Below are 21,192 nucleotides of genomic sequence, written 5' to 3'. Positions count from 1 at the left end.
TTCTCTGGATAATGCGGTTTAGAGAGAAGAGGAGCAACTGGATAAGGACAGTCCCGGGTTGCCATGATCGTACAAAGAGCAAGATAATAGTTATGGCAATGGATAATAAGTTGTTTTTTTTTCTTCCCCAATGCCGCGAACGCGACGGGCTTTAGATGTTTGGCAAACTGCTCATGGTGGTATCGGATACTTCCGATGGTCTTGGCGTTGGGATGGGTAGGTGACTTTCATTGCCGAAAGCGGTTATCATCATCGGAATACTATTATCAAAGTCGGCCGAAAATATATCGTCAATGTTCTCCAATGAAATATCTAATGGGTTCGGAAAGGATTGGCCATGCGCGTGGGGATTATGCGGCCTGAGGTTGCTCGCTGTACCGCTATGATGGCTGCTAGTCTCCTGGTCAGAGAATGAAAGTGGTGCATAATTATCACGAGTCCCGAACCATTCCATGAATTCGGCATCGATCTGACCAAAATGCTGTTGGGTGGTGTCGTGTAGTGTTTCAGAGGCAGTCGGTCCTCCATCTCGCGCCGAACTCTGTGCCGTATCAAACAAAGTGACGGTGTGATTTCCAACACGCTCAATAATGTTGTGGCACCGAGTAGCGAGTGGCCAATAATCGGCCATAACCTCAAAGAGCGCAAGACATGAGACAACGTTCGATTTGACAACAGCCTTGGTGGTGCTTGCTCGTATCTCTGGGCTAACAGACAAGGTGTATAGCATGGTGATGCTGGCCATGAAAAGTGAATGAAGCGCAATCCATGTATACGTGATCTTGTTTTTCGCATATAGCGATGAGTAGGAACTGATGAGACTGATTGCGGCATCTGCACAGAGTTGCAGTGCTGCCGAATCGATGATGGGATTTCCTGGTGACGGTCGATACAACAAGAGCAACGCGTGAGAGTAAGCGATCTGGAACCAGTCTTGCGATTGGAACGTAGCCATAGTCGGACGAGAGTAGCGAGGTGCTTGTGCTATCCAATCTTCGAGCTGTGAGCGTAACTCAGTCTGATGATAGGAAATTCCTTGGGTCAGGAGAGAAGCGGGATTAGCTGAGTAAAACAAAGCTTGGATTCTTGATTGTATTTGCCTCAACTTCACTATATGAATAAATGTGGACATATCCAAGGGTTGATTGAAGATGGTGTTCGTGGGCGTAAAATTTGCGACTAGGTCGTCATCGCTTAGGTTTTGAGGAAGTGGAACATCGATGTCTTCATCTCTCATACCACACGGGCGGCCAAGAGTGATTGAAACATTTCTATCAATAGCATATGCGCTCCAGAACACTCTTTTACGCATTTCAAGATCGAACAAGCCTAGTTCTGAAGATAGGGATGCTAGTGTTCGATGCAGTCCGAGGTCGATCGCTGTTCGAATTGCTTGTCCGGTGACAAGCCACGCATTTGCACTTTGGTGTTCGTTAATGGCGAATTGGGAGATCAAGAGAAGGCCTTGTACAGTCTGAATACTATCCTCCTCAAGAAGAGAATGAAGGTAATTCTCAGTCGCATATCGGAAAAATTGCACATGGTCATCGCCGAACTCGGAATCTTGACGCTTAACATCGATTGCACCTAGAGCCAGAACCATGAAACTCATGAACAGAGAGATTTCGCTCGCTTGAAATTTCAAGGCAAGACAGGGTTCGAAGTGCTGCTCTAAGAAAGATCCTCGATGCAAAAATGGTAAAGCAGGCCAACGACTGGTGAAATAAGCTGTTTGCAGCCTATTTGCAAGGTCGTCATCGGGGAAAGAGAATTGGGCATCGGTTGATGTTGTTTGGCGTTCGGCAAGTCGTAATCTCAGTGAACTTGTAGCAGGGCCATGCTCTCCCTTGTAATCTGCCTGAAGAAGTATGCCCTTGACGATAGTTCCGAAGAAGAGGCCGCTCGAGTCGCCAATGAATCTCCCACTGCGCGTAACATCACGAGGTATTGCAGTGAAGTCGTCATTGGTAATACCAGTGATTGAGGATGGTTCATGCGCATCCGTGGAATTGAAGCTGAGCGGAGTACTGTGTGTTGCTAGCACGCTCTCTGTTGACGGACGACTGCCCTGAGTCGAAGGATTTGCTTCACTGGATCGGATCTCCAGCTCTTGAATGCGCGCTTTCAGTCGCTCGACCTCGAGTTCCAACCCCTCCACATGGCCACGGGGATACTGGCGATTGGTGAGACGATCTACTACTACGCATGTAGCACCAGCAGCCTTGCATGTTGAACACTCCGGAAGCTTCCTATCACACTGTTGCAATTAGCACCTCTAATATGGATCGATCCGCAGGCCAATAGATTACCTTGTTCTTGCGGGTCCTGCACCTTTCGCATGCAATAGACACACGCTGCAGACCCGGCCGGTGCTTCCGTCTCGCTGTGGCGCCTGTCACAGTCCCTACACTCTGAGGAGAAGATACAGCTTCCCGAGGCATCCTCGTCAGCTGAGAAAGGGAATTCGCACTGCACTTTCAACTGTCCAAAAACCAAGTCGTGCGATCCTAACAGCATGGTGGATCCTTCGGATGTATCCGACGGTAAATTCCTCTTCGAACAGTCACGTGATCATCCCCGCAACACCCTGTATTGTTAAGTCTCAAGTACTGCCCATATCGCAAACTTCTGACAGCGCATTAGTTCCCTTGTCTAATAGCTCATTAATTCGGCGAGATATTCTGACACCTTCTTAGCTTTCATCGACCATCGCCATCGACTTCATCAATACACAGCCCCTAGCAGTAGTATATACCCAAACCCAAGATGTCGGCGCTGATCAAAGCTTTGAGACCTTTTGCTTCTTGTGACGTAAGTTTGTCCAATATATTGTTCTGCATTGCAACTCACGTGGCTTCAGATCGGAGGTAACATTGTGGCTTCTGCGATTCGTGCAAGGACTAACAAACAATTTAGACGCACTTGTCAAGCTGAAATATCCCCTCGGAGGATACTTGGACGGTATATCAATTTGGAGTCCAGTGAGACAAGGCACTGGTGCAAGTCCGGCCATCATAGGGGAAGCAACGACTGTGAAAATGGTTGCCGCAGACGATGCTGCAGCTCCTACACCAACTAAACATTTTGCAGACTCTACGGAATCAGGCAAGATCATGTATATACAACAGCCCAAGAAGCTCTACTCCGCCTGCTTTGGTGGACTTATGGCAACGCGACTGAAGGCATCAGGTGCCGCCGGAGTGGTCATTGATGGCCGTTTTCGCGACATCCAAGAGATCCAAGATTTGAAGTTTCCTCTCTTTGCTCGGGGAAACTCCATCCTTGGCTCCAATACTTTTACAAAGGCGTCCGAGTTAAACGTCGCGCTTGAATTCAAAGACGGTCTATACATAAATCCTGGAGATATAATTGTTGGCGATCAAGATGGTGTGGTTGTAGTACCACCATCTCTTGTTGAGCAAGTTGTTCAATTATGCGAAGAGAGGAAGAAGATTGATGAGAGAACACTAGATGATCTAAATGGTGGTGCAGAGATGGGCCCAACTATCAAGAAGTATCGGAAATGAGATGTCCGAAAATACCTAGGTAGACTATTCAACTGCAAGAAAGAGCAATAAACAATACATTGACATGAGAACCGATAGCTTTAAGCCTTTAATATACAATGCCACCATGTAACACGCATGAGTTTCCAGGCATATTCGGTGACTGATTGAATACATGCAGCCTCAGTGGCAAACTCAACTCATCAACAGTAGGCTGGTGGAGGCTGAGAATTTGTCCCTTGATGCGCGTCTTTATCATGAAGAAACCTCTAGCGTTATTACCTCTATAGTTTGCTTACTGTATGCCATTATCCTTCGTGAGATGGTGTGAACCGGCTATGCACTATCATTCCTTGCGCCAAGGACTGTCGGATCTATCCGACCACTATGCTTGAAGGCATGCCAAAGTCAAATATTCCGTAAGTGATTCAATCGGCCTTTAAGTTCCAATCCCACGGTTTCAACAATTTTGCGACGCATTTTAACATGATCCCACTGGCGGTTCGCAGCTTGCTAGCTTTCCAACTCGCTCTACCAAGATCGCTCATGTTAGTCATTAATACTTTCATCTCAGGGATCGCACGATCTCTGTTGCACATCAATGTACTGATATCATATCGTCTAGCGTCATGGGAAGTATCACGCAGACTGACGTAGATTGGCATTTACCCCGCCACTCCTGGGACACACACGTCCATGTCTTCAACCCTGCCGAATATCCGTACTCACCAAGCCGAGCCTATACACCCGATGCAGCTCTTTACGAGTCTTTGCTTGAGTTCAATGGCAATTTGAGCAGGTCGCATCGTCCCCAAAACTTGGTGCTGGTCCAGCCCTCCGTTTACGGAACGGACAATGGCCTTATCATTAATTTGCTCAAGAAACATGGCAGGTGTGGAGAAGCAGAACAGCGAAAATTGCGAGCCATCGTTGTCATTGATGAGCATGAAACCGATGAAGGCCAGTTGCAAGAATGGGATGATCTGGGTGTGAGAGGCTTTCGCATAAATACAGAAGCAGCAGGAAACGGAACAGATTACGAACACTTACGACAGAAGATTATAAACACTGCTGAACGCGTCAAATCTCGAGATAATTGGAAATGTCAATTGTTCATATCTGGTGACAGTTGGGATTGTAAGTCACACCACTAGGTATACGCTATCTGTAGCGCTGATGATTGTTAGATCTTGCAAACACACTCCGTCATCTTCCAGTGAAAATCATAGCGGACCATCAAGGTGGAATGAAGGGCATGACTGCTTTACCTGCGAATATCACTTCGGTAACAGAGCAACCTGGGTACGCATCGATGATATCACTCGCCAAATCTGGTAGGGTATACATCAAGATTTCCGGGCTGTATCGCTCTTCCAAGCTTACGACGGGAGGCTATGGTGATCTCGAGCCATTGATCAAAGCCTTCGTGGAAGAAGTGCCTGGTCAGCTATTATGGGGTTCAGATTGGCCGCATACAGGATCTGGCGCCAATAGAACCGAGGAGACCAAATATATACCGGAAAAGTTTAGGGACGTGGATGACATCGCGGTCTTGAAGAATCTCCGAACATGGATGGAGCGAAATGAGTGGGAGCGAATGATGATTGAGACTGCGGGCAAAGTATATGATTGAGATTAAATATCGCTCACATGCACGTGAATTTCAAAACACTGCCAATGTTGTACTTCTTAGGAATCATATTCGCAGATGTGCCGTTCCGATATTGTAGTTGGACAGTGTTTGTTACTTTTCAGTTAGTTCTACTGCGCATCGGATACATCCGCAGTAGCCGACATTAAGTTTAGTCAATATACTATTGTGCAGTCGGAACACGTTTGCTATTAAACCCATCAATAACCCGGGGCTGTCATAATCAGGAATTAACGATTCAAACACCAAAATGAGTTGCGTTTTGAGATCGCAAATTCGCAGGTTTCATCTTAGCCATTGCATCCAAAAAGCGCAACGATCATTGCCTGCTGCGTATTACAGGGGTGGAACCTCACGTGCGGTGATCTTCAAAGCCGAAGACCTACCACAAGACAAGAAAGAATGGCCATCGATATTCCGCGGAGTCATCAACTCTCCTGACCCAAATGGCAGGCAGCTGGATGGTATGGGAGGCGGTGTTTCTAGCCTGTCGAAGGTTTGCGTTGTCGGCAAATCAGAAAGAGAAGATGCCGATGTTGATTACACATTCGCAGCAATTGGTGTCGCGAACTCAGAAGTCGATTTCAGTAGCAATTGCGGCAACATGAGCGCAGCCATCGGGCCATTTGCAGTAGACGCAGGCCAGGTAAAACACCAAGATGGCAAAGCAACTGTGCGAATCCACAATACCAACACAGGGAAAATCATACATGCGAAGTTCCTTGTCAAAGATGGAGAGGCCGAAGTCGATGGTTCTTTTGGGATCGATGGTGTTGCTGGTACAGGAGCAAAAGTAGAACTTTCATTCATCAATCCAGCGTATGTGAACCAATTCGAAAAGACATACGTATCTGCTAACAATTATGGAGAGGTTCCAAGACTGGAAAAGCTTTGCCGACCGGAAATGTCACAGACACTTTTGACGGGTTCACCGTTACTTGTATAGACGTTGGAAATCCATGTGTCTTTGTCGAGGCCTCACAATTGGGTGTTGAGGGGAGCATTCTTGCTGACGCGATCGATACGCATCCCGACCTACTGCGAAAGCTTGATGGTATCCGCAGAAGGGCAGGCGTCGCTATGGGGATTGCAAAGAATGATGAGTCGGTGCCAGGCTCTATTCCAAAGATAGCTATGGTCGACGTTCCACATTCGCATAAGATAGTTGGTGGAAAAATAGTCGGAAAGGAAGATTGCAATGTGCTTGTACGTGCAATTTCTGTTGGCCAACCTCATCGCGCTGTGCCTATCACCGTTGCAATGGCCCTGGCAACTGCATCTCGATTACAAGGATCAATTGTACACCGCAATACATCTCCGCAGCCTAAGGACGGGGTGACAATCGGGCACAACAGTGGCACGCTGGTCGTAGATGCAAACTTCGATGAGAGTGGAGGTGTAAAGGATGCGACCGTTTTTCGCACTGCTCGTCGAATCATGGAGGGAACTATTTACTGGAAAGAAAGGAAAGATGAAACCTGAGCTGCAATACGTCATAAATGTATAACACCATAACTCTGATATCCTCAAATCGTAGGAATTTGAATCAATGTCCTATGCTGCTACCAAGTGTCGCGTTCGTTCATTCAGTATCGATCAAGCTATTGTAGGAGTTTATCATCACTATGGATCCAGTCAAGCTTTATAATACGCTAGATTAATAGCAACTAAGTTCGAATTCACATCGAAGGTTTTGCATATTTGTTTGCAAGGCCAAGGAACGCCAGTATATCCCAATTTACGGTCGGGCAGCATCCCACACCTTCTCTCCCTCAAAGTAAGTTCGCAGAACGCTTGCCTCAGCGAACTCGCCCCGACTTAAATCTCTATCCACAACAATGAAATTTGCCTTCTTGCCAACCTGAATGCTTCCGACTTCTCTTTCTCTTCCTACTGCCTGTGCGCCATTCAAAGTAAGCATTTGCAATGCAAGTTCGGCACCCTTCTCTATGGAGCCATCCCCGATCTGCTCCAGCTTGTTGGCCATAAAGCTCAGGATAGTAGGATCAGGTGCCGCGCCCCAATCCGACCCTACAGTTATGTGTGCACCTGCTGATCGCATTTTGGCAAAGTTCCAATCCATCAGTTCACTGCCTTGCTCAAGTTCGCTTCCGAAAAACGCCGCAGGGCTCATTTCAGCAGTGACATTCAATCCTGCATATCGCTCATAGTCTCCTACGACGTTATTAGAATCTGGAATAGGGACTAATTCCATTTTGATACGCACCTTCGTTGACGCCACTGTTGTGCGCAATTTCGTGTCTGGGGCCGCCAGGATTGTTCTTCCGTGCTGCCTCAATGGCGTCCAATGCCATTCTCGTTGCTCCTTCACCCGTACAATGAATCTTTACCGTCATTCCAAGCCGATCGTACTGATTTACTGCCTCAGCAACATCTAGGACTTGAATGTGCGTACTGTTGACCTTGCCATCCGCATCGAGTGGAGCGTGCGAAAGGAACGGCGGGAGAGGAACACCATCTAGGACGATCTTGACAAAGTTTGGATGGACATGCGTGCTCCTGAATTCTTCCGCCTCTGCAAGAAGGCGGACCGAGTCGTCTTTACTTTCACGGGACACCCATTCAGGCCCGTAAACTATATGAGTGAAGACGTCGAGTTTCACCGTCCCTTCACGTTCCATCTCGCTTAAGGCACGTAAGAGCATGGTATTCCCGGATGCCTCCTGGGCACTTGTGATGCCGGATCGATGCGCGGTTTCCATTGCACGCTTGAGGGCTCGTTTTATATGCGGTGTTCCTGGCCGCGGTAAAGATACTCCAAACTTGTTCATGGCGGTCTCGCCCAATTCACCCGTCAGGCTCCCGTCTGGTCGTCGTAGGAAGATGGATCCTTGCGTATCGGGCTCGTTGTCCACGTCGTAGCCGGCCAGCTCCAGTGCAGCTGTGTTGAGTAGCGCGCCATGCCCTGCACCGCCGCCTACAGCGACTGGACGATCAGGAAAAGCGGTATCCAGATACTGGCGGTCGACGGTGTTATTTGGAAATCCTTCGCTGGTATACTGTCCAGCTAAGATCCAATTCTGGTAGGCATTGATATATTCGCAGGCGCACTCTCCTTCCTGTACTCTTTCGGCAATATTGAAGCTCGTGACATTTGTGCCAATGTTGGCATCCGAAATGAGGGCGAGACCCGAGAGCATCAAGTGTGCGTGTGCATCGTGAATTCCGGGCATGGTGAAGTTGCCTTTGAGATCGACGACGATGAGCTGAGAACGATTGGCTAACGAAGCTACTTCCTCCGTGCTCCCAACATGCGTAAATATGCCCTCTGGTGAGACGACGAAGCCGGAGGCCCATGGATTGGTAGTATCGACAGTGTAGATCGAGCCATTGATGAATGCCACGGAGTTGGCAGGCGCCAACGCCCACGAGGAAATGTTAAGAGACATGTTGCGAGATAGCACTCTGGTGAACTAACTATGAGGTCCATTGCTCTCTACTTTATGTACCTGGTACGTATCTCATGGTCCCGGATCGATCTTGAGGTTTCAATGGCCTGCACACGTCTACCATCATTCAAGTGCGGAATAATTCCACTGTTTTCGATACTCAGGAATATTGTGGTCCGTCTGAATCCAGGCTTTAAGATTGTCCCTGGCGTCCCGACCACGGCCCGAGATGTTTGATTGGTCATCGTTGCCAAGGAACGCGATAGGCGTTATTGTTCTCGATGCCATAAACCCCAGGATTCGTCAGCTAACCAATGCTGTTGTGCGTAATCTCGGCCATTTATATCTTGGCTTCGGCTTGATATGCTGAACTTAATCTACGTTTCGCAAGCTCAGGTCTAAGCCCTCAAATGACCATGTGGTTCGCTCCGGCATTCTTGCGATAGTCTACGAGGCGAACATCGCATGAAATTACATGGTAAACAGGTAGCTATTTCACCTTCGGCTGTACGATTCTGTCCCAAGCATAAAATATCTAACGCTTAGAAACTAACTAATCTTCTGTAAAAATCAGTTACTAAGTATGAACCTCATTCCCACTACCAAAATATATGTGTTTATCATCCTTTTGTACTATAATGAAAAGGTTTATCTTGGAGAATCATATTTATGTATCTTCCAACAGCTAAGCCCGCATTTCCTTGACGGCTGTCTGAATATCCTGTTCGTTCTGGAGGACACTTATAATTGATTTCTCCTGAACGTCCCACCGACTAGACAGTAGCAGAGCAAGCGGGTTGTCTTTCCATGTATCCGCTTTGTCGCCCTGAGATAGCCAAACAGTAGCTATCAGCAGCACAGCTGTAAGGCACAGAAGAACGGCAAGAAGGGCGAGCCATGCTCATCAAACCTTGATATGAATCCTTTCCCACTCAACGGAGCTCAACGGAACTTATTACTCCGTGCTGCTCGGGCAACAAATTTGGTGGCAACGTTGAGTTGGCCTCCCGCGCGTCATGGGAATGGAAATCTTGGAGAGCGATCCCTGGACGTCATGCACTGGAGATGGCGACATCCTTAATATTTGGAGCCATGTCTATCATCCTGAGTATTTCAGATTGATTCCTCCAATTTAAGCTTGCTGAGAATGATGTCGGCATTCGCGTCTCAACTGCTTATATCTATTGTACCTATGAAAGGGACAAGAATGCCACTTGACATGATGTTCCATTAAGCAGCTCTCAATTTTCAACTGCTCGCGGGCTTGCTGTTCAGTGCGCATGCCCAGTGCGCTCTGGTATGGGAGGTGGGTCGCCCTTGTCACGCCCTTCGAAAGTGAAAATAGGGGAAGTAATGTCACAGAGAGTATTCTCAATATACGTGCCATCCTCCACGCGAGCTGTAATGATGTGGATACAATTGCAAAGTGTGCGTTGTCTTGACTTCATTGTGCTATTTGGGATGATAAACTTGTAATTGTGTATTTCTTCCATTCAGGTACGTGCAGGCTTGATGACTTGAGTCCCTTGTTTACTAGTATAATGAGACATTTCCTGCCTTGTATCTAATGCTTCGAGTACACGACTAGTGGATGTCCTGTAAGCTTTGCTTTCATGTGGAGTACGACAAATCTGGAAAACCAGCGTGAGGGTCCAATTGCTCCACCAATACAGGCCAATCCAGCTTCTAGGCATCCTAAGTTAGTTGCCCATCTTGTTATCTATGTATTCAAACTATACTCACGATTGAATTTGTAGGCTCCTTCAAGCTCTCCCTCATCGTCCATATAAGAGAATCGACCATTTTCATCTGCAACACTCTTCCCGAAGTACTCGCGGATGATATTTTGAATATTCGGGTCAAAGCCTGTTGCAAATATAGCTAGATCGGCCGGAATCTCTGTGCTATCGGAGAATCGCAGGCCTGACGGCGTGTAGTGTGTCAAGGTGGCATCAGATTTTACTTTGATCTGTCCCAAGTAATTAGTATTCATCCGCATGTATCAAACAGGGTCACATACGATTCGACTAGCAATCTTTTCGCTTGCACCAACGTCCATGTAGTGGCCCCTACACGCTCGAGAATATGCCAGTATGGATCACCAAAGGCGTTCACCTTAAACCCAGCCTTCTCTAACCTTTCGAAGCTATCTATGTTCTTGCGAATAAGATCATGTATGAAAACCTGAGAGACTAATCGTTGAACGGCATTTGGAGCAATGAATGAAAGCTTGTCCGACACTTCAGTCGGTGTTCCTTCGATAGACTTAGTCACCCAGGACCTGAAAACTTCATCCCAGAGCGCTTCTGCATACGCGAACTCGAGTAACATTGCCGCCCGTGACCACTTCGCGTATAGAACCGGAAAACCCGACATCCCTAAAGTAGAGGATTACTACTATGGTATTGTTCTACTGCCACGAGACTTTCAGGCCAAGTTCACTGTTAGGAGTCCAGCGATCCAACAACTCTTGGACAGAGAATTTTTGGCGACTGGGAAAGAGGGGAAGTCAGAGAGTTGGGAGTGATTACCCTTATTGCTTTCTATATGCAGGAATAAGAGCTAGATAGAGAATGTTCAAGTACATTAACAAGTCCAGGAACCTTCACTGCTAACGCATAGGATCATCTACGTCTTAAGATTCACTTTTACGTCGTTTTTGGTCTAGGTTAACCTTGAAAAAGATTTCCGTAACCCGAACAATTCTTGGACTTAAAACCTTAGTGCATACCTTTTCTAAGCTCTAGTTGGTTGCAAATACAGTTAATAAGCAAGAAAACTACTGTTTGGTTCCGTGACTGATCGCCCTCCCGAGTTTGATCCAGAGACGTGCTACATTTCTGACATTTCTGATACGGATTTTGACTTTGAACAGCTGAGAGTCTTCGTGCATCCAAGATTGATGATGATACTGGCGCTGGAGTGTATAGCTTTCTTCCTGGCAGACCTTTCATGTTCAACATGAGCGATGAATTATTTGAATGTTGTGTATCTCTTCATTTCATCCCAGACCACTCTACTCAAACGTCGCATCTAGATGACACGGAGTGAAAACACCAGCTTCTTTTCATTGGTACTATGAGCTTTGACAGCGGAAAAATGACAATGATTCCTGGGAATCTCGACTAGAGCACGGCAGCTTCCGCCCCAGAGCATCCGGCCATGTTACTTATTCTGAGCAGGGAGGTGTGCAGGCGGAGGCTGCTCCTATGTATCAAAGTAGAAACACAAAAGAAGGATGATCGTGGCCAAGCTTGTCTTGCTCTGCCTCACTAAGGCCAGCCAGCCTCGCGTCTCGCTTCCCAGACCTTCTCGCTTTATTCTCGTAGTAACAGTAGCACATGCCCATAATAGCGATACAAAGAACTACGATCATGCCACTGAAGTTGAGGGTATGTCCTGTATGATATAGAGGACCATCTCTTACGAGATATGACCAGCTATTTTGTGGTCCAGTTAGTTTATATGTCAAGTTTGCGAAGGAATATTGTACTGTGTAAGGCTTTACTCACGTTGCTATAATCCCACCAAAGGTTCCAAGGGTTACTATGTGTGCGCTCGTAATGGCCTGTACAGTAGGCCCAGCAGCATTATTGATTCCCCAGGTTAGGAACATTGGACCTCCTGGTGAAGCACCGCACATGACGAAAAACACCCCCATGTAGCGAATGCTTGCCTCGGTGTTCCAGCGCAGGACAACCATACCGATCATACCAACAATAGAAAGACCTATAATGAAGGGTCCACGAATTGCACATTTATCGCTTGCGTATGCGATCGATATAGTCACGATGGCGGCGGCGAGATTCGGGGGCACCGTCATGAGTTGAGCTTTTGTAGAGGTCCATCGGAGATCAGCAAGAATCGTCGGAAGAAAAACGGCGAGTCCTTGAATGGTGATGTTGATGAAAAGAAAGCCAAATCCGCAAAGATAGGTGTGAAAAGACGTCAGGGCTCTTTTAACATCTTGTCGCGAGACTTCTTCAGTGCTTCGTTCTACCCTCTCCCTGGCCAATCTCTGAACAGCGATCTGTCTTTCTCGAGTGGTCAAGAATCTTGCCTCACCGGGGGAGTTTGCGAGTAGGAAGTAGGCCAACATCGCAGTGAGAACTGTGAATATACCCTCGAAGAAGAAAATGTTCCGCCAGGTATGTATTATCATCGAAGGTGCGCCCCACGCAGGGATTCTGCTAAGCACCGTAGCAAGCAGTCCGCCAAAAGCTCCTGCCAGTCCGGCAGCTGAAATAAAGCATCCAATTCGTAAAGTGAGTTCAGTGCGCTTATAGAAAGAGCTCATCATGAAAGCCAGTCCTGGCATAGTACCACCTTCGAAGACGCCGAGAGCTGCCCTCGCAGCAACCAAGCCTCCGAAGGTCGTGACGAAGGACGTACAGATTGAGACCAACCCAAAGCCGCCGACGAGAAATGGAAGGTGGATACGCGGGCCGAACCGTTTCAAGAGGATGTTGCTAGGAATTTCGAAAATCAGGTAGGTGACATAGAAGGCTGATAAAGCCCAATTGAACTTGTACCCCCTAAGTTCGAGATCGACCGCCAGACCTTGGATTCGAGCGTTACCAACATTGGCACGATCAATAAACTGTAGTAGAGCTAGTCAGCCAGTATTTCAATTGCGACATGAACTGACAGATTTGTGTAGCGAGCGTGCAAAGGAGATTGAGTCTATGGAGCCTTGATGTGCTTACGCAGAGCATGTACAAAAAGGTACACAACGGCACTAATTTCAAATCCAGCTTCCGGCGGACAATCGACTCCTCGGCCTCGGTCCACTCGATACTCTCCTCACTAGCTGTAGCATCTGGGAGGGCAGACACATCATCTACCGTTTCGACATTGTGGGCTGCATGATATAGTGAGATATGATTCCACTAGCGGGTGATTCTGATTCAGAGATGGTAGGCTGTCATACTAATTGGTTTCTCGTTGACTAACATGATTCCTGGAAGGCCACTAAATGCTTGAACGTCAACAGTTGTCCGCAATTGACATGTATGTCAATGCTTTCTTGACACACAAAACCCACTTGTCCGAAATAAATATATTAGAATTCGGCAGTACGCCATCAGTCATGGCTCCATGGCCGTTTGTGGGACGGTAGCCGTTCTAGGACGGCAACCGTTGCCAGGACCGACCTGCACGGCGTGATGAGCAGCCAGGCAGTGTGAAGCACGGTATTCGTCGCATCTGCAACTGTCAGATTCACGATGTTTTCATGGGTGAACTGAGTTGCGATAGAACTTGATGATTATTGTCTTGTGTGTTTCGTCTGATCTAAGACGCAATGGAGCTATTTAATATTTAAGGGCGTCACGTGCCAGGTACCCGCTTGATTATTCGGACCTCACCTGCAGCACTTGCTTTTATCTGACAGCAACACGGTCTCCGTGTTTTTACCGGCTTTGCACGTCCTTCTTTATACCTAGTAGCTAGAGTATAGATTACTAATTAATAAAAAAGTACTTTAATATTATTATTTATATATACACTTTCGAGCGAAAGTAGTGTCCTCGCTAGAACTTCTTTAAAGTGATTATAAGCGCACGGACGATTAAGTGCAAATTACATTACGGCGAAATATATCTATCATAAGTTAGCGTTACTCGTGACAGAATCTTAGGTTAAGCAACGAAAATTATTGGTATAAAGCGTCGCTATTCAATGCTAAATTAAATAGCTTCAATTACAAAGATAATATTATGATCGGTTTAATTGAGACATCTGGACAATGTATATATCACGTGATTTTTGTAGAAGGACAAGGTGTCCGAACAGAGGGGACCGGAGTTGGCCTTCCGGATTTGTGACGGGCGAGTTCAAGCCAGGCATCACAGTGGTGATAGTTATGGATGATTGCGTGAGTATCGGCTCCAGCGACGACGAAACCAGCGATAGATCCAAGGGTAATACTCAAAGCCGCGATGCTCTTCGTCAACAGGGCCAGTTACGCCCAGCTCGGAACCTGCTCCCATTCATCTCATACGACGACTGGGAACCAGGACAGTCATACGATGAACAACCGCCATTTTGTTTGCATTATGTCATGGAGTGGAAGTTGACAGTAAACAGGAGAGAAGCTGCGAAGCAAACCGAAGGAGACCTTGTAATAGCCCCAGGAGACTTTTGGCGCGAGGAGCTGTCCACAACGATCGCAGAAATTGTGAGTTCGAGGGGCAAGCCGTGTAAGCCCGAAGCAACGACGATCGTGATATCCGTCAATGACCGTTCCGAGCGAGACATAACCAAACGTTACAAGGAGCTAGAGGTTGATTGGCTGGTAGTGGAGAAACAAATGCAGTCTTGGAGCAATCTTTTCCGGGCGGGAAAGATACTACGAATCCATGCCCTATTCAATTACAAAGAGGATAGAGTAAGCCGAGCTGCTGGCCGAGGAGCTACGGCAATTCAGCTGGCTGAGAGGAACACTAGACTCGATGCAGAGCAAGAGGTTTCTGGTGCTACAGATGCTTGGAGACATACGTATATGATTTTCAGGTGTCCAGGCCCTCCATGCGATCGCGGCCCGTATTGTTGGCAAGATGGTGCAACGAAGAAGCATTACAGACTACTTGGTCACCATCTCAGAGGCATTGTTAAATCCATTCAACAAGGTGGAAGAATAGAGTCTCACAGCGATGTTCCTGACGACATTCGTAAGCAGCTATATGCCGAGGAGCAACAGCATTCAGACCGTAAGCGGAAGAGACGAAATTCAGACTCAAGGCCTACAGACCATGTCCCAGTCGTCGTCAATAACTATATCCCACCGACTTCTGGTCAGGCTGTGACGTATAACACTAACGAGACTATGCGGATAATTCACGGAGACCGATCGCCTCAGCTTGTAGTTCCTGGATATCGCGAGGAAGCAGTTGAGGCGTACTATGAATGGCATTGCTCTCAGGTCAGGAGCCAAAAACAAAAGCAAAGTTACAAAATGGCTCGTGATCTCACATTAGATCGGGCTTTGGACTTGGAACATGTTTATATAGACAGCGATGCACAGTTCTACATAGACCATGGAGTTTTGGAAGGCGTCGCGCGACGGTTTGTAACGGACGTGAAAGTATTTCTTGATCAATATGATGCATCATAGCCAAACAATTTTGATCTAACTTATATCAGTTCACGGTATTCTCACCTGCGAAATTGGGTGCCTCAGCAAGTTCTCGAGCTCCTTCATGCTTGATAAGGCTTGAATATTAGTGATCCAATACCTGTTCGGAGCGGTCGCTAACCAACCAGGCATTGCCATGTCATAGCATCTATTGACCCCGCATTCGTGTCACAATGAGGACCTTTCGGAATCGAAAAAGTACTGCATAGCAACATTGGATGCTCAAGTCTCAGAATTCTTCATGAGAGGTGAAATGGGGAAATCTAAAACCAACTTCTACGTGGTGTTTTCTGGACGCATTGAAGAGTGTACAGTTTTCTCGTCATGGTACGCCTGGCCAAAGCCATTACATTCGGAGCTAATCTGATCATAAAAGGGGAGATGTACATCCACGGATTTCAGGTTGTGACTCTAAGATCAAGGGTTTCAAAACCGTTGAAGATGCTCGGAAATATATGGACGAGCTAGGGCTTAAATGCAAGGAGGACATCAAAGATACAGCGCTAGACACTACACCAACAAGGAACAGCTATGCTTATTATGCAGTTGCTAATGGAAGGTTTCCGGGCATAAAGCGCATATGGTAGTAAGAGTCTTGTTTCGTCAGATTGTCGACATACTCGCTAACAGGATATAGTGGGGAGGCAGGAGCTAAGGATGATACCGATCAGTTTAATCATACCTGTCATAAGCATTTCCGGACAGAAGCTCAGGCAAAAGCATTCATTGAGGATTGGAAAAATGCGTACGCTGATGTCGTATGTCGAGCCACTGTAGAAGCACTGGAACGAGGAGCAAAACCCTCTGATCTGGACTTTGTTGTTTTGATTGATTGGAAAGAAGCATACGCGGACGCGGTGCGCCTAGCCACCATAAAAGCACTGAGTGAAGGGACCCTACCTTCTGAATTGAACTTTGATGTTCTAGTTGATTGGAAAAAGAATATGCGGAGGCGGTGCGCCTGGCCACCAAAAAGGCACTCGATGATGGATTACGACCTTCCGACTTTGACTTGATTAGAGCGAAGCCCTCATTTAATCAAGACTTCGCAGATGAGTTCAAGGAAAAGCTTAGTGTGGTATTGCTACATGTTTCTGAAGGGATGCCAAGCTGACCTATCGAAGGGCGAGTAACTTCGACATACAGCGAGCGGGAGCATTGACAACAACCAAGTTGTTTTAAGGAGTCAAAGTAGCTAGGATTCAATGAAAATACCAGCACGACGGAAATGCCCCTCCGCGCTTGCCCTGCGATTTCCCACGACGGCAACGCATTCCTCAATGAAGGATAAGAAGTCTGCTCTGATAAATCCTTCATGCTCATCCCAAACCATTCTCATGTAATTCTTCAATTCTCCAAAGAATTCCTCAATTGGGTTCAAGTCAGGTGAGTATGGCGGTAAGTAACATAACACCACACCAGCGTCATCGCACATTTGCTGTATCTTTTGGGAGTGATGGATTGGCGCATTATCCATGACCAAAACAGAATTCGATTCCGGCCACTTGCCACAATATGGTAATAGTGTTTCAATAAAATGTTCAAAGACCCTAGCATCGGTTGATGCCTCATATACCCAAAAGTGGAGAACGCCATGCTGAGTATATGCCGGAAGAATTTGAAATCTCCGGCCACGGTGAAAGCGCTTGATCTGACGGGCTCTTCGACCCGAAGGGGCCCATCCTTTACGGTCGTCACTAAGACTTCTATCCACTCCGCTCTCATCTATGAATACCAGCTGATCGGAGCGAAGCCACGACAAGTCGTAGATATAGTCCTCCCGCAGGTCAAAATTACGCTCTCTAGCCACCTTTTGAGTCACCTTCTGAGTCCATTTTATATTTCTAAGTGCTCGACGGATGCTATAGCGGCTCACGGCGGCCTCGAACTCTTTGTTGAGAAAACTAGCCATCTCTTCAAGACGCATACACGGGTTGAGCGAGAGTTGGTCACATAGTGCCGTCATCATGGGAGGAGTAATACTCTTAGGCCGACCGGTGCGATTAGATGGGGCTTTCGTGGATCCAAAGCAAAGTCTGTTGGCTCGGTGCCCGTATCGTGCGCACAGAACAATTGGTAAGTTCAGCTGCTCTGTCATCTGTAAGCCCTCTTTCACCATCAAGCTTGCTTTCAATCATATCTCGTATTAGAATATGTTGCGTATCTGCAAGACATGGTGCCATTTGTGCAGACGAATAGTCACTTATGTAGTTTACAGTAGCTCTGGATGAAGGACATCGAGGAGGATCGGAGGTCCGGATATCGGTAAAACATTCTACCATGTCACGAGGCACGCTAGAACAGCATAGAAGGGCATCATCCAACAAGTAACAGTGTCACGTGCATGGTGGGGCTCTTCTCGTGTCATATTGCCCCAACATCAGGAACAGTGTATAGTCTTCAACCTGTCTCTCCCCAGCATCAAGCTAATTCTTCGCGGATATTCCCCATGGCGCACTCGATTTTCGAAGTAACTACTGCTACCCAGGCATTACTCCGAGCGGTTCAGCCGCATTCTGAAGGTGTTCTGGCGCTCATGGCCTTGGAGGATTTTCTGCCGATAGCGGTGGTCTCTCTCGATACGACAGGAACATTCAAAGCAGAAGAACAAAGCATACTTCAGACTTACATCAAGACATGTAAAACCCTCACGGAGACTGAGGCGTCAGGGAAAGAGATCAACTGGAGGACCGTCACTGTTGATGGCGAATCATGGCACTATCACCGGGAGAAATTGCAAACATATATAAGAGGGACTACGTAGCGTTATTATACAGTACATGAACCAGCAACATTTCTGACGACTGTTCACATGGAAATATCATCAGCAGAAATGCGCAACCCGTGAGCCCGACACTGCTGGATCTGGCTGAGCGTCGTCCCTCGCCCGACGAAGTCGGCATCACTGCGGAAGGGATTCACGACAGAAGACGGTGGCGGAGTTTCAAGTCGCTCTGCGAATTGGTTCGTTCATATGAAGGAGGGTGCCAGCGGGGGGAAGGACGCTATTCGTCTGAGAGGGTCTCAATTGACTGTGAATATTGCAATGTTCTCGCAGCGCACTATAGACTGATGTGTGCAGATAAGGCGGTCACAACAAGATAGCACAATGGGTACTATGTCCCGTGTTTCAGGAGATGATCTCCTTAATCTGGTTGCAGTACATGCTACTTATTTTACTCGGCCTGGGCCTCTGGCTGCATGTCTGGTTGATGCTGCTCAACGTCAAGCTGGTGGTGAATGAAGTAACAGGTGGGGTGGTGGATCGAGCGTGTAAATTTCCTCTCCCCGAAGTATACGATGGATGCAATCATGGTAGTATGTTTCATAATCGCTAAGTCTGTCCTGCCATCGTTTGTCATCTTTATCAAACAGCATGCGCGGCTGAATGCCTGGACTCCAGTCAACAAGAACGTCGGTGAGCTTTGCAAGTGTGAGTGACTCTAAGCAGAGACCCTTCCCGATTTCCGTAAGGGTGGACTCCCACGTATTCTGGGGGTTTTCCAATCGCACTAGAGACGTTTGTGTAAGCGTAAGCAACCGCAGTGTGTTCTTGTGAGCAAGCAGGAAGGTGACCAGCGTAGTCCGATCTGTAGCGATCTCAAGTTGAATGTTACGAATGTGGCGCCAAGGCGCGCGGTGGGCAATGTGCTGGAGCAATAATATGGAGCCTGTCGCGCGCTGTTTCTCGTCAACGCCGAAAACTGGCATTAGGTCCCCATACACAAGGTTCCCGATCGCTAGAATGAGCTCCCGAAGATTCTTGGTGGTCGAGAGGAACAGGAAGGCGAGTTTCGCAGCAATTGCTATGCAACCCTCTCGCTCATCGTCTTCAGACATACTGAAATCTAGGTGCGTCAAGTCCGCAAATGCGAGCCGCATAAGGTACAATTCTCTGCCATAACGCTCTGTCTCCGCAGGCGTTTCAAAGTTATCATTGACTTCTGCATCCGCGTCTGCATCCGCGGCTGCTGCAGAGGAGGCAGGATGTAGTTCTCGATAGAGGCGCGTAATCTCATGGCCAATGCCAGACCAAAGGTGTCGCAATCGCCTTGGCGTAGCAAATGCTGGCCCACCGACATGTATACTCATTTTCTTTAGCCTATGGTTGTCTCCGACTCTGAAACACGCAAGGGATTGAAGAACGACCGATATTTGTAGTGCTTCAACATCCTCGTCCTCGTCATGATCTGTCTGTCCGAGTATCGAGAAAGGATGGAAGTACAGGTCTCGCCATCGAAGAGCCCAATTGTCGTACCAGAAACTAGGCTCGTGCTCAAGAGCACTTAAATTAGGGAGAGTCTTGAGTGCCTTGTTCAGCTGTCGAACCGCTACGATCGCTTTTCCTGTAGCGAGTGCCCTGTCAGGATGAATGAATTCCAATTTCTCCGCTGCGCGAAAGCACAAAGTATTCGTAATACTAGCGATTTCCATTTGCAGCTGCTCGCGGTCCGCGTTATATGCTTCATAGAGCGCCTTTTTATCTTCTGCTGGCATCGCAATCCACTGATTGTACGGCATGAGCTGATCGGAGAGTGCCTTGTCGTTGTGATAGGTAGTCTCGCAGGCCGACCAAAGACCGTTGTCCGGAGCGCCTGGCTGGTGTGTGCTCGCCGTCCATGAATCAAAGCTGGAGAACTTGCGGTATCCGCGGACCCGGCGAAGCACCACTGTCTTGACCAAAGGAGCAAGTGTAGGCTCCTGAGAAATTTCATACAGAGACTCGCAGCCCTGTCCGCAGAGCTCAAAGTACACTCTCGAGAAGAGGAGGGGAGCTGCGAGCTTAGCCAAGATCCTACACGTTTGGCGGATATGCTTCCATGCTGCCAGATTAACATAATGCAATATTGCGATCAAGAGTTCGTGAGGGAGATCAAGGAGCAACGGTGTGCCGCTATCCATGACTGTAATGCGTGTTGAAATTATTGTGAATGGCGCATCTCGACTCGTGCCGGCCTACTGTGAGGCGGGGTAAGTTAGCGCCAAGTATCAGTGGTCGCGCTAGCTTAAAACAGATACATTTCGCTCTAGTGTAATTTATACAACATTGTCCGTGCGCTAACAGTCATCAGATGTTACAATCCAGCACTATGAGGGGCACGCCCTGCTATATACCCAACCAATCGCCGGATACTTGGCAAGGAACCAACTCATGACATAACTAGCAAAACCAGATCACGTGACCCAGTCACGAGTCTCGCCATGCTCGCCCGTCTCGCCATGTCTCAACGAGACAGCCCGACGAGATAGGACGAGATAGGACGAGATGGACGAGACACCTCAAGTATATAGAGAACTCAGAATACCCCTATGGTCTTCTGTGTTCAACCTAAGTTAGTATCGAACAATACACTCTACTGTTCCACCGCTATTATCTTTCTTGCCTGCCTCCGCTTCACGTTGCTCTTCAGATTATCCCCGAGAACCAACCAGTAGATCCTCGATCTTAACATCAGAATAGTCCAAGCAAGGACACTAATTTCGCCCCTA

At 47.5% G+C, this 21,192-nt stretch overlaps 10 protein-coding genes across 10 annotated transcripts; 5 read left to right on the top strand and 5 right to left on the bottom strand.

Annotated features, from left to right (window-relative positions):
- Positions 1 to 151: 151 nt before the first annotated feature.
- On the bottom strand, positions 152 to 2,441 carry BU24DRAFT_465561 (uncharacterized protein; the record flags this gene model as incomplete). Its single annotated transcript, XM_033532284.1, has 2 exons — positions 152 to 2,257; positions 2,310 to 2,441. 2 exons carry the CDS (start codon positions 2,439 to 2,441, stop codon positions 152 to 154), a joined length of 2,238 nt encoding a protein of 745 aa, XP_033380324.1.
- A 7-nt stretch (positions 2,442 to 2,448) lies between these two features.
- Positions 2,449 to 3,527, top strand: BU24DRAFT_495076 (RraA-like protein; the record flags this gene model as incomplete). The annotated part of the gene is made up of 3 exons (XM_033534101.1): positions 2,449 to 2,811; positions 2,861 to 2,867; positions 2,917 to 3,527. Exons 1-3 carry the CDS (start codon positions 2,767 to 2,769, stop codon positions 3,525 to 3,527), a joined length of 663 nt encoding a protein of 220 aa, XP_033380323.1. The 5' UTR covers positions 2,449 to 2,766.
- Positions 3,528 to 3,893: 366 nt separating this feature from the next.
- On the top strand, positions 3,894 to 5,139 carry BU24DRAFT_412526 (uncharacterized protein; the record flags this gene model as incomplete). The annotated part of the gene is made up of 3 exons (XM_033526119.1): positions 3,894 to 3,925; positions 4,132 to 4,643; positions 4,694 to 5,139. The coding sequence occupies 3 exons, from the start codon at positions 3,894 to 3,896 to the stop codon at positions 5,137 to 5,139; spliced, it is 990 nt and encodes a 329-aa protein (XP_033380322.1).
- Positions 5,140 to 5,381: 242 nt separating this feature from the next.
- Positions 5,382 to 6,644, top strand: BU24DRAFT_396670 (DUF453-domain-containing protein). The gene is made up of 2 exons (XM_033525314.1): positions 5,382 to 5,976; positions 6,027 to 6,644. The coding sequence occupies exons 1-2, from the start codon at positions 5,408 to 5,410 to the stop codon at positions 6,637 to 6,639; spliced, it is 1,182 nt and encodes a 393-aa protein (XP_033380321.1). The 5' UTR covers positions 5,382 to 5,407; the 3' UTR covers positions 6,640 to 6,644.
- Positions 6,645 to 6,869: 225 nt separating this feature from the next.
- On the bottom strand, positions 6,870 to 8,567 carry BU24DRAFT_396669 (amidohydrolase 3; the record flags this gene model as incomplete). Its single annotated transcript, XM_033525313.1, has 2 exons — positions 6,870 to 7,332; positions 7,385 to 8,567. 2 exons carry the CDS (start codon positions 8,565 to 8,567, stop codon positions 6,896 to 6,898), a joined length of 1,620 nt encoding a protein of 539 aa, XP_033380320.1. The 3' UTR covers positions 6,870 to 6,895.
- Positions 8,568 to 10,131: 1,564 nt separating this feature from the next.
- Positions 10,132 to 10,898, bottom strand: BU24DRAFT_465556 (uncharacterized protein; the record flags this gene model as incomplete). The annotated part of the gene is made up of 3 exons (XM_033532283.1): positions 10,132 to 10,253; positions 10,311 to 10,536; positions 10,641 to 10,898. The coding sequence occupies 3 exons, from the start codon at positions 10,896 to 10,898 to the stop codon at positions 10,132 to 10,134; spliced, it is 606 nt and encodes a 201-aa protein (XP_033380319.1).
- Positions 10,899 to 11,553: 655 nt separating this feature from the next.
- BU24DRAFT_375312 (major facilitator superfamily transporter) lies at positions 11,554 to 13,837 on the bottom strand. The gene is made up of 4 exons (XM_033524590.1): positions 13,498 to 13,837; positions 13,274 to 13,428; positions 12,080 to 13,167; positions 11,554 to 12,007 (listed from the first exon to the last, which is right to left on the bottom strand). The coding sequence occupies exons 1-4, from the start codon at positions 13,520 to 13,522 to the stop codon at positions 11,782 to 11,784; spliced, it is 1,494 nt and encodes a 497-aa protein (XP_033380318.1). The 5' UTR covers positions 13,523 to 13,837; the 3' UTR covers positions 11,554 to 11,781.
- Positions 13,838 to 15,069: 1,232 nt separating this feature from the next.
- On the top strand, positions 15,070 to 15,681 carry BU24DRAFT_353605 (uncharacterized protein; the record flags this gene model as incomplete). The annotated part of the gene is made up of 1 exon (XM_033523786.1): positions 15,070 to 15,681. The coding sequence occupies one exon, from the start codon at positions 15,070 to 15,072 to the stop codon at positions 15,679 to 15,681; it is 612 nt and encodes a 203-aa protein (XP_033380317.1).
- A 60-nt stretch (positions 15,682 to 15,741) lies between these two features.
- Positions 15,742 to 16,833, top strand: BU24DRAFT_267167 (uncharacterized protein). The gene is made up of 4 exons (XM_033522560.1): positions 15,742 to 16,029; positions 16,079 to 16,288; positions 16,340 to 16,775; positions 16,827 to 16,833. The coding sequence occupies exons 1-3, from the start codon at positions 15,944 to 15,946 to the stop codon at positions 16,716 to 16,718; spliced, it is 675 nt and encodes a 224-aa protein (XP_033380316.1). The 5' UTR covers positions 15,742 to 15,943; the 3' UTR covers positions 16,719 to 16,775; positions 16,827 to 16,833.
- Positions 16,834 to 18,927: 2,094 nt separating this feature from the next.
- Positions 18,928 to 20,604, bottom strand: BU24DRAFT_412518 (uncharacterized protein; the record flags this gene model as incomplete). The annotated part of the gene is made up of 1 exon (XM_033526118.1): positions 18,928 to 20,604. The coding sequence occupies one exon, from the start codon at positions 20,602 to 20,604 to the stop codon at positions 18,928 to 18,930; it is 1,677 nt and encodes a 558-aa protein (XP_033380315.1).
- Positions 20,605 to 21,192: the final 588 nt, after the last annotated feature.

Source organism: Aaosphaeria arxii (genome assembly GCF_010015735.1).
Source record: "Aaosphaeria arxii CBS 175.79 unplaced genomic scaffold BU24scaffold_8, whole genome shotgun sequence".
Lineage (NCBI taxonomy): Eukaryota > Fungi > Ascomycota > Dothideomycetes > Pleosporales > Aaosphaeria > Aaosphaeria arxii.
Note: the sequence above shows the minus strand (reverse complement) of the source record. Positions and strands in the feature narration are given on the sequence as shown.

Excerpts from the sequence above, each read along its gene's own strand:
- BU24DRAFT_396670 (XM_033525314.1), top strand. The coding sequence starts at position 5,408 with ATGAGTTGCGTTTTGAGATCGCAAATTCGCAGGTTTCATCTTAGCCAT. Across the intron at positions 5,977-6,026 it reads CTTTCATTCATCAATCCAGC|AGGTTCCAAGACTGGAAAAG; the intron begins GTATGTGAACCA and ends ACAATTATGGAG.
- BU24DRAFT_375312 (XM_033524590.1), bottom strand. The coding sequence starts at position 13,522 with ATGTTAGTCAACGAGAAACCAATTA. Across the intron at positions 13,429-13,497 it reads AGTCAACGAGAAACCAATTA|CCCACAATGTCGAAACGGTA; the intron begins GTATGACAGCCT and ends TATATCATGCAG. Across the intron at positions 12,008-12,079 it reads TTTGGTGGGATTATAGCAAC|CTGGTCATATCTCGTAAGAG; the intron begins GTGAGTAAAGCC and ends ACCACAAAATAG.
- BU24DRAFT_267167 (XM_033522560.1), top strand. The coding sequence starts at position 15,944 with ATGAGAGGTGAAATGGGGAAATCTAAAACCAACTTCTACGTGGTGTTT. Across the intron at positions 16,030-16,078 it reads TGTACAGTTTTCTCGTCATG|GGGAGATGTACATCCACGGA; the intron begins GTACGCCTGGCC and ends TGATCATAAAAG. Across the intron at positions 16,289-16,339 it reads GGCATAAAGCGCATATGGTA|TGGGGAGGCAGGAGCTAAGG; the intron begins GTAAGAGTCTTG and ends AACAGGATATAG.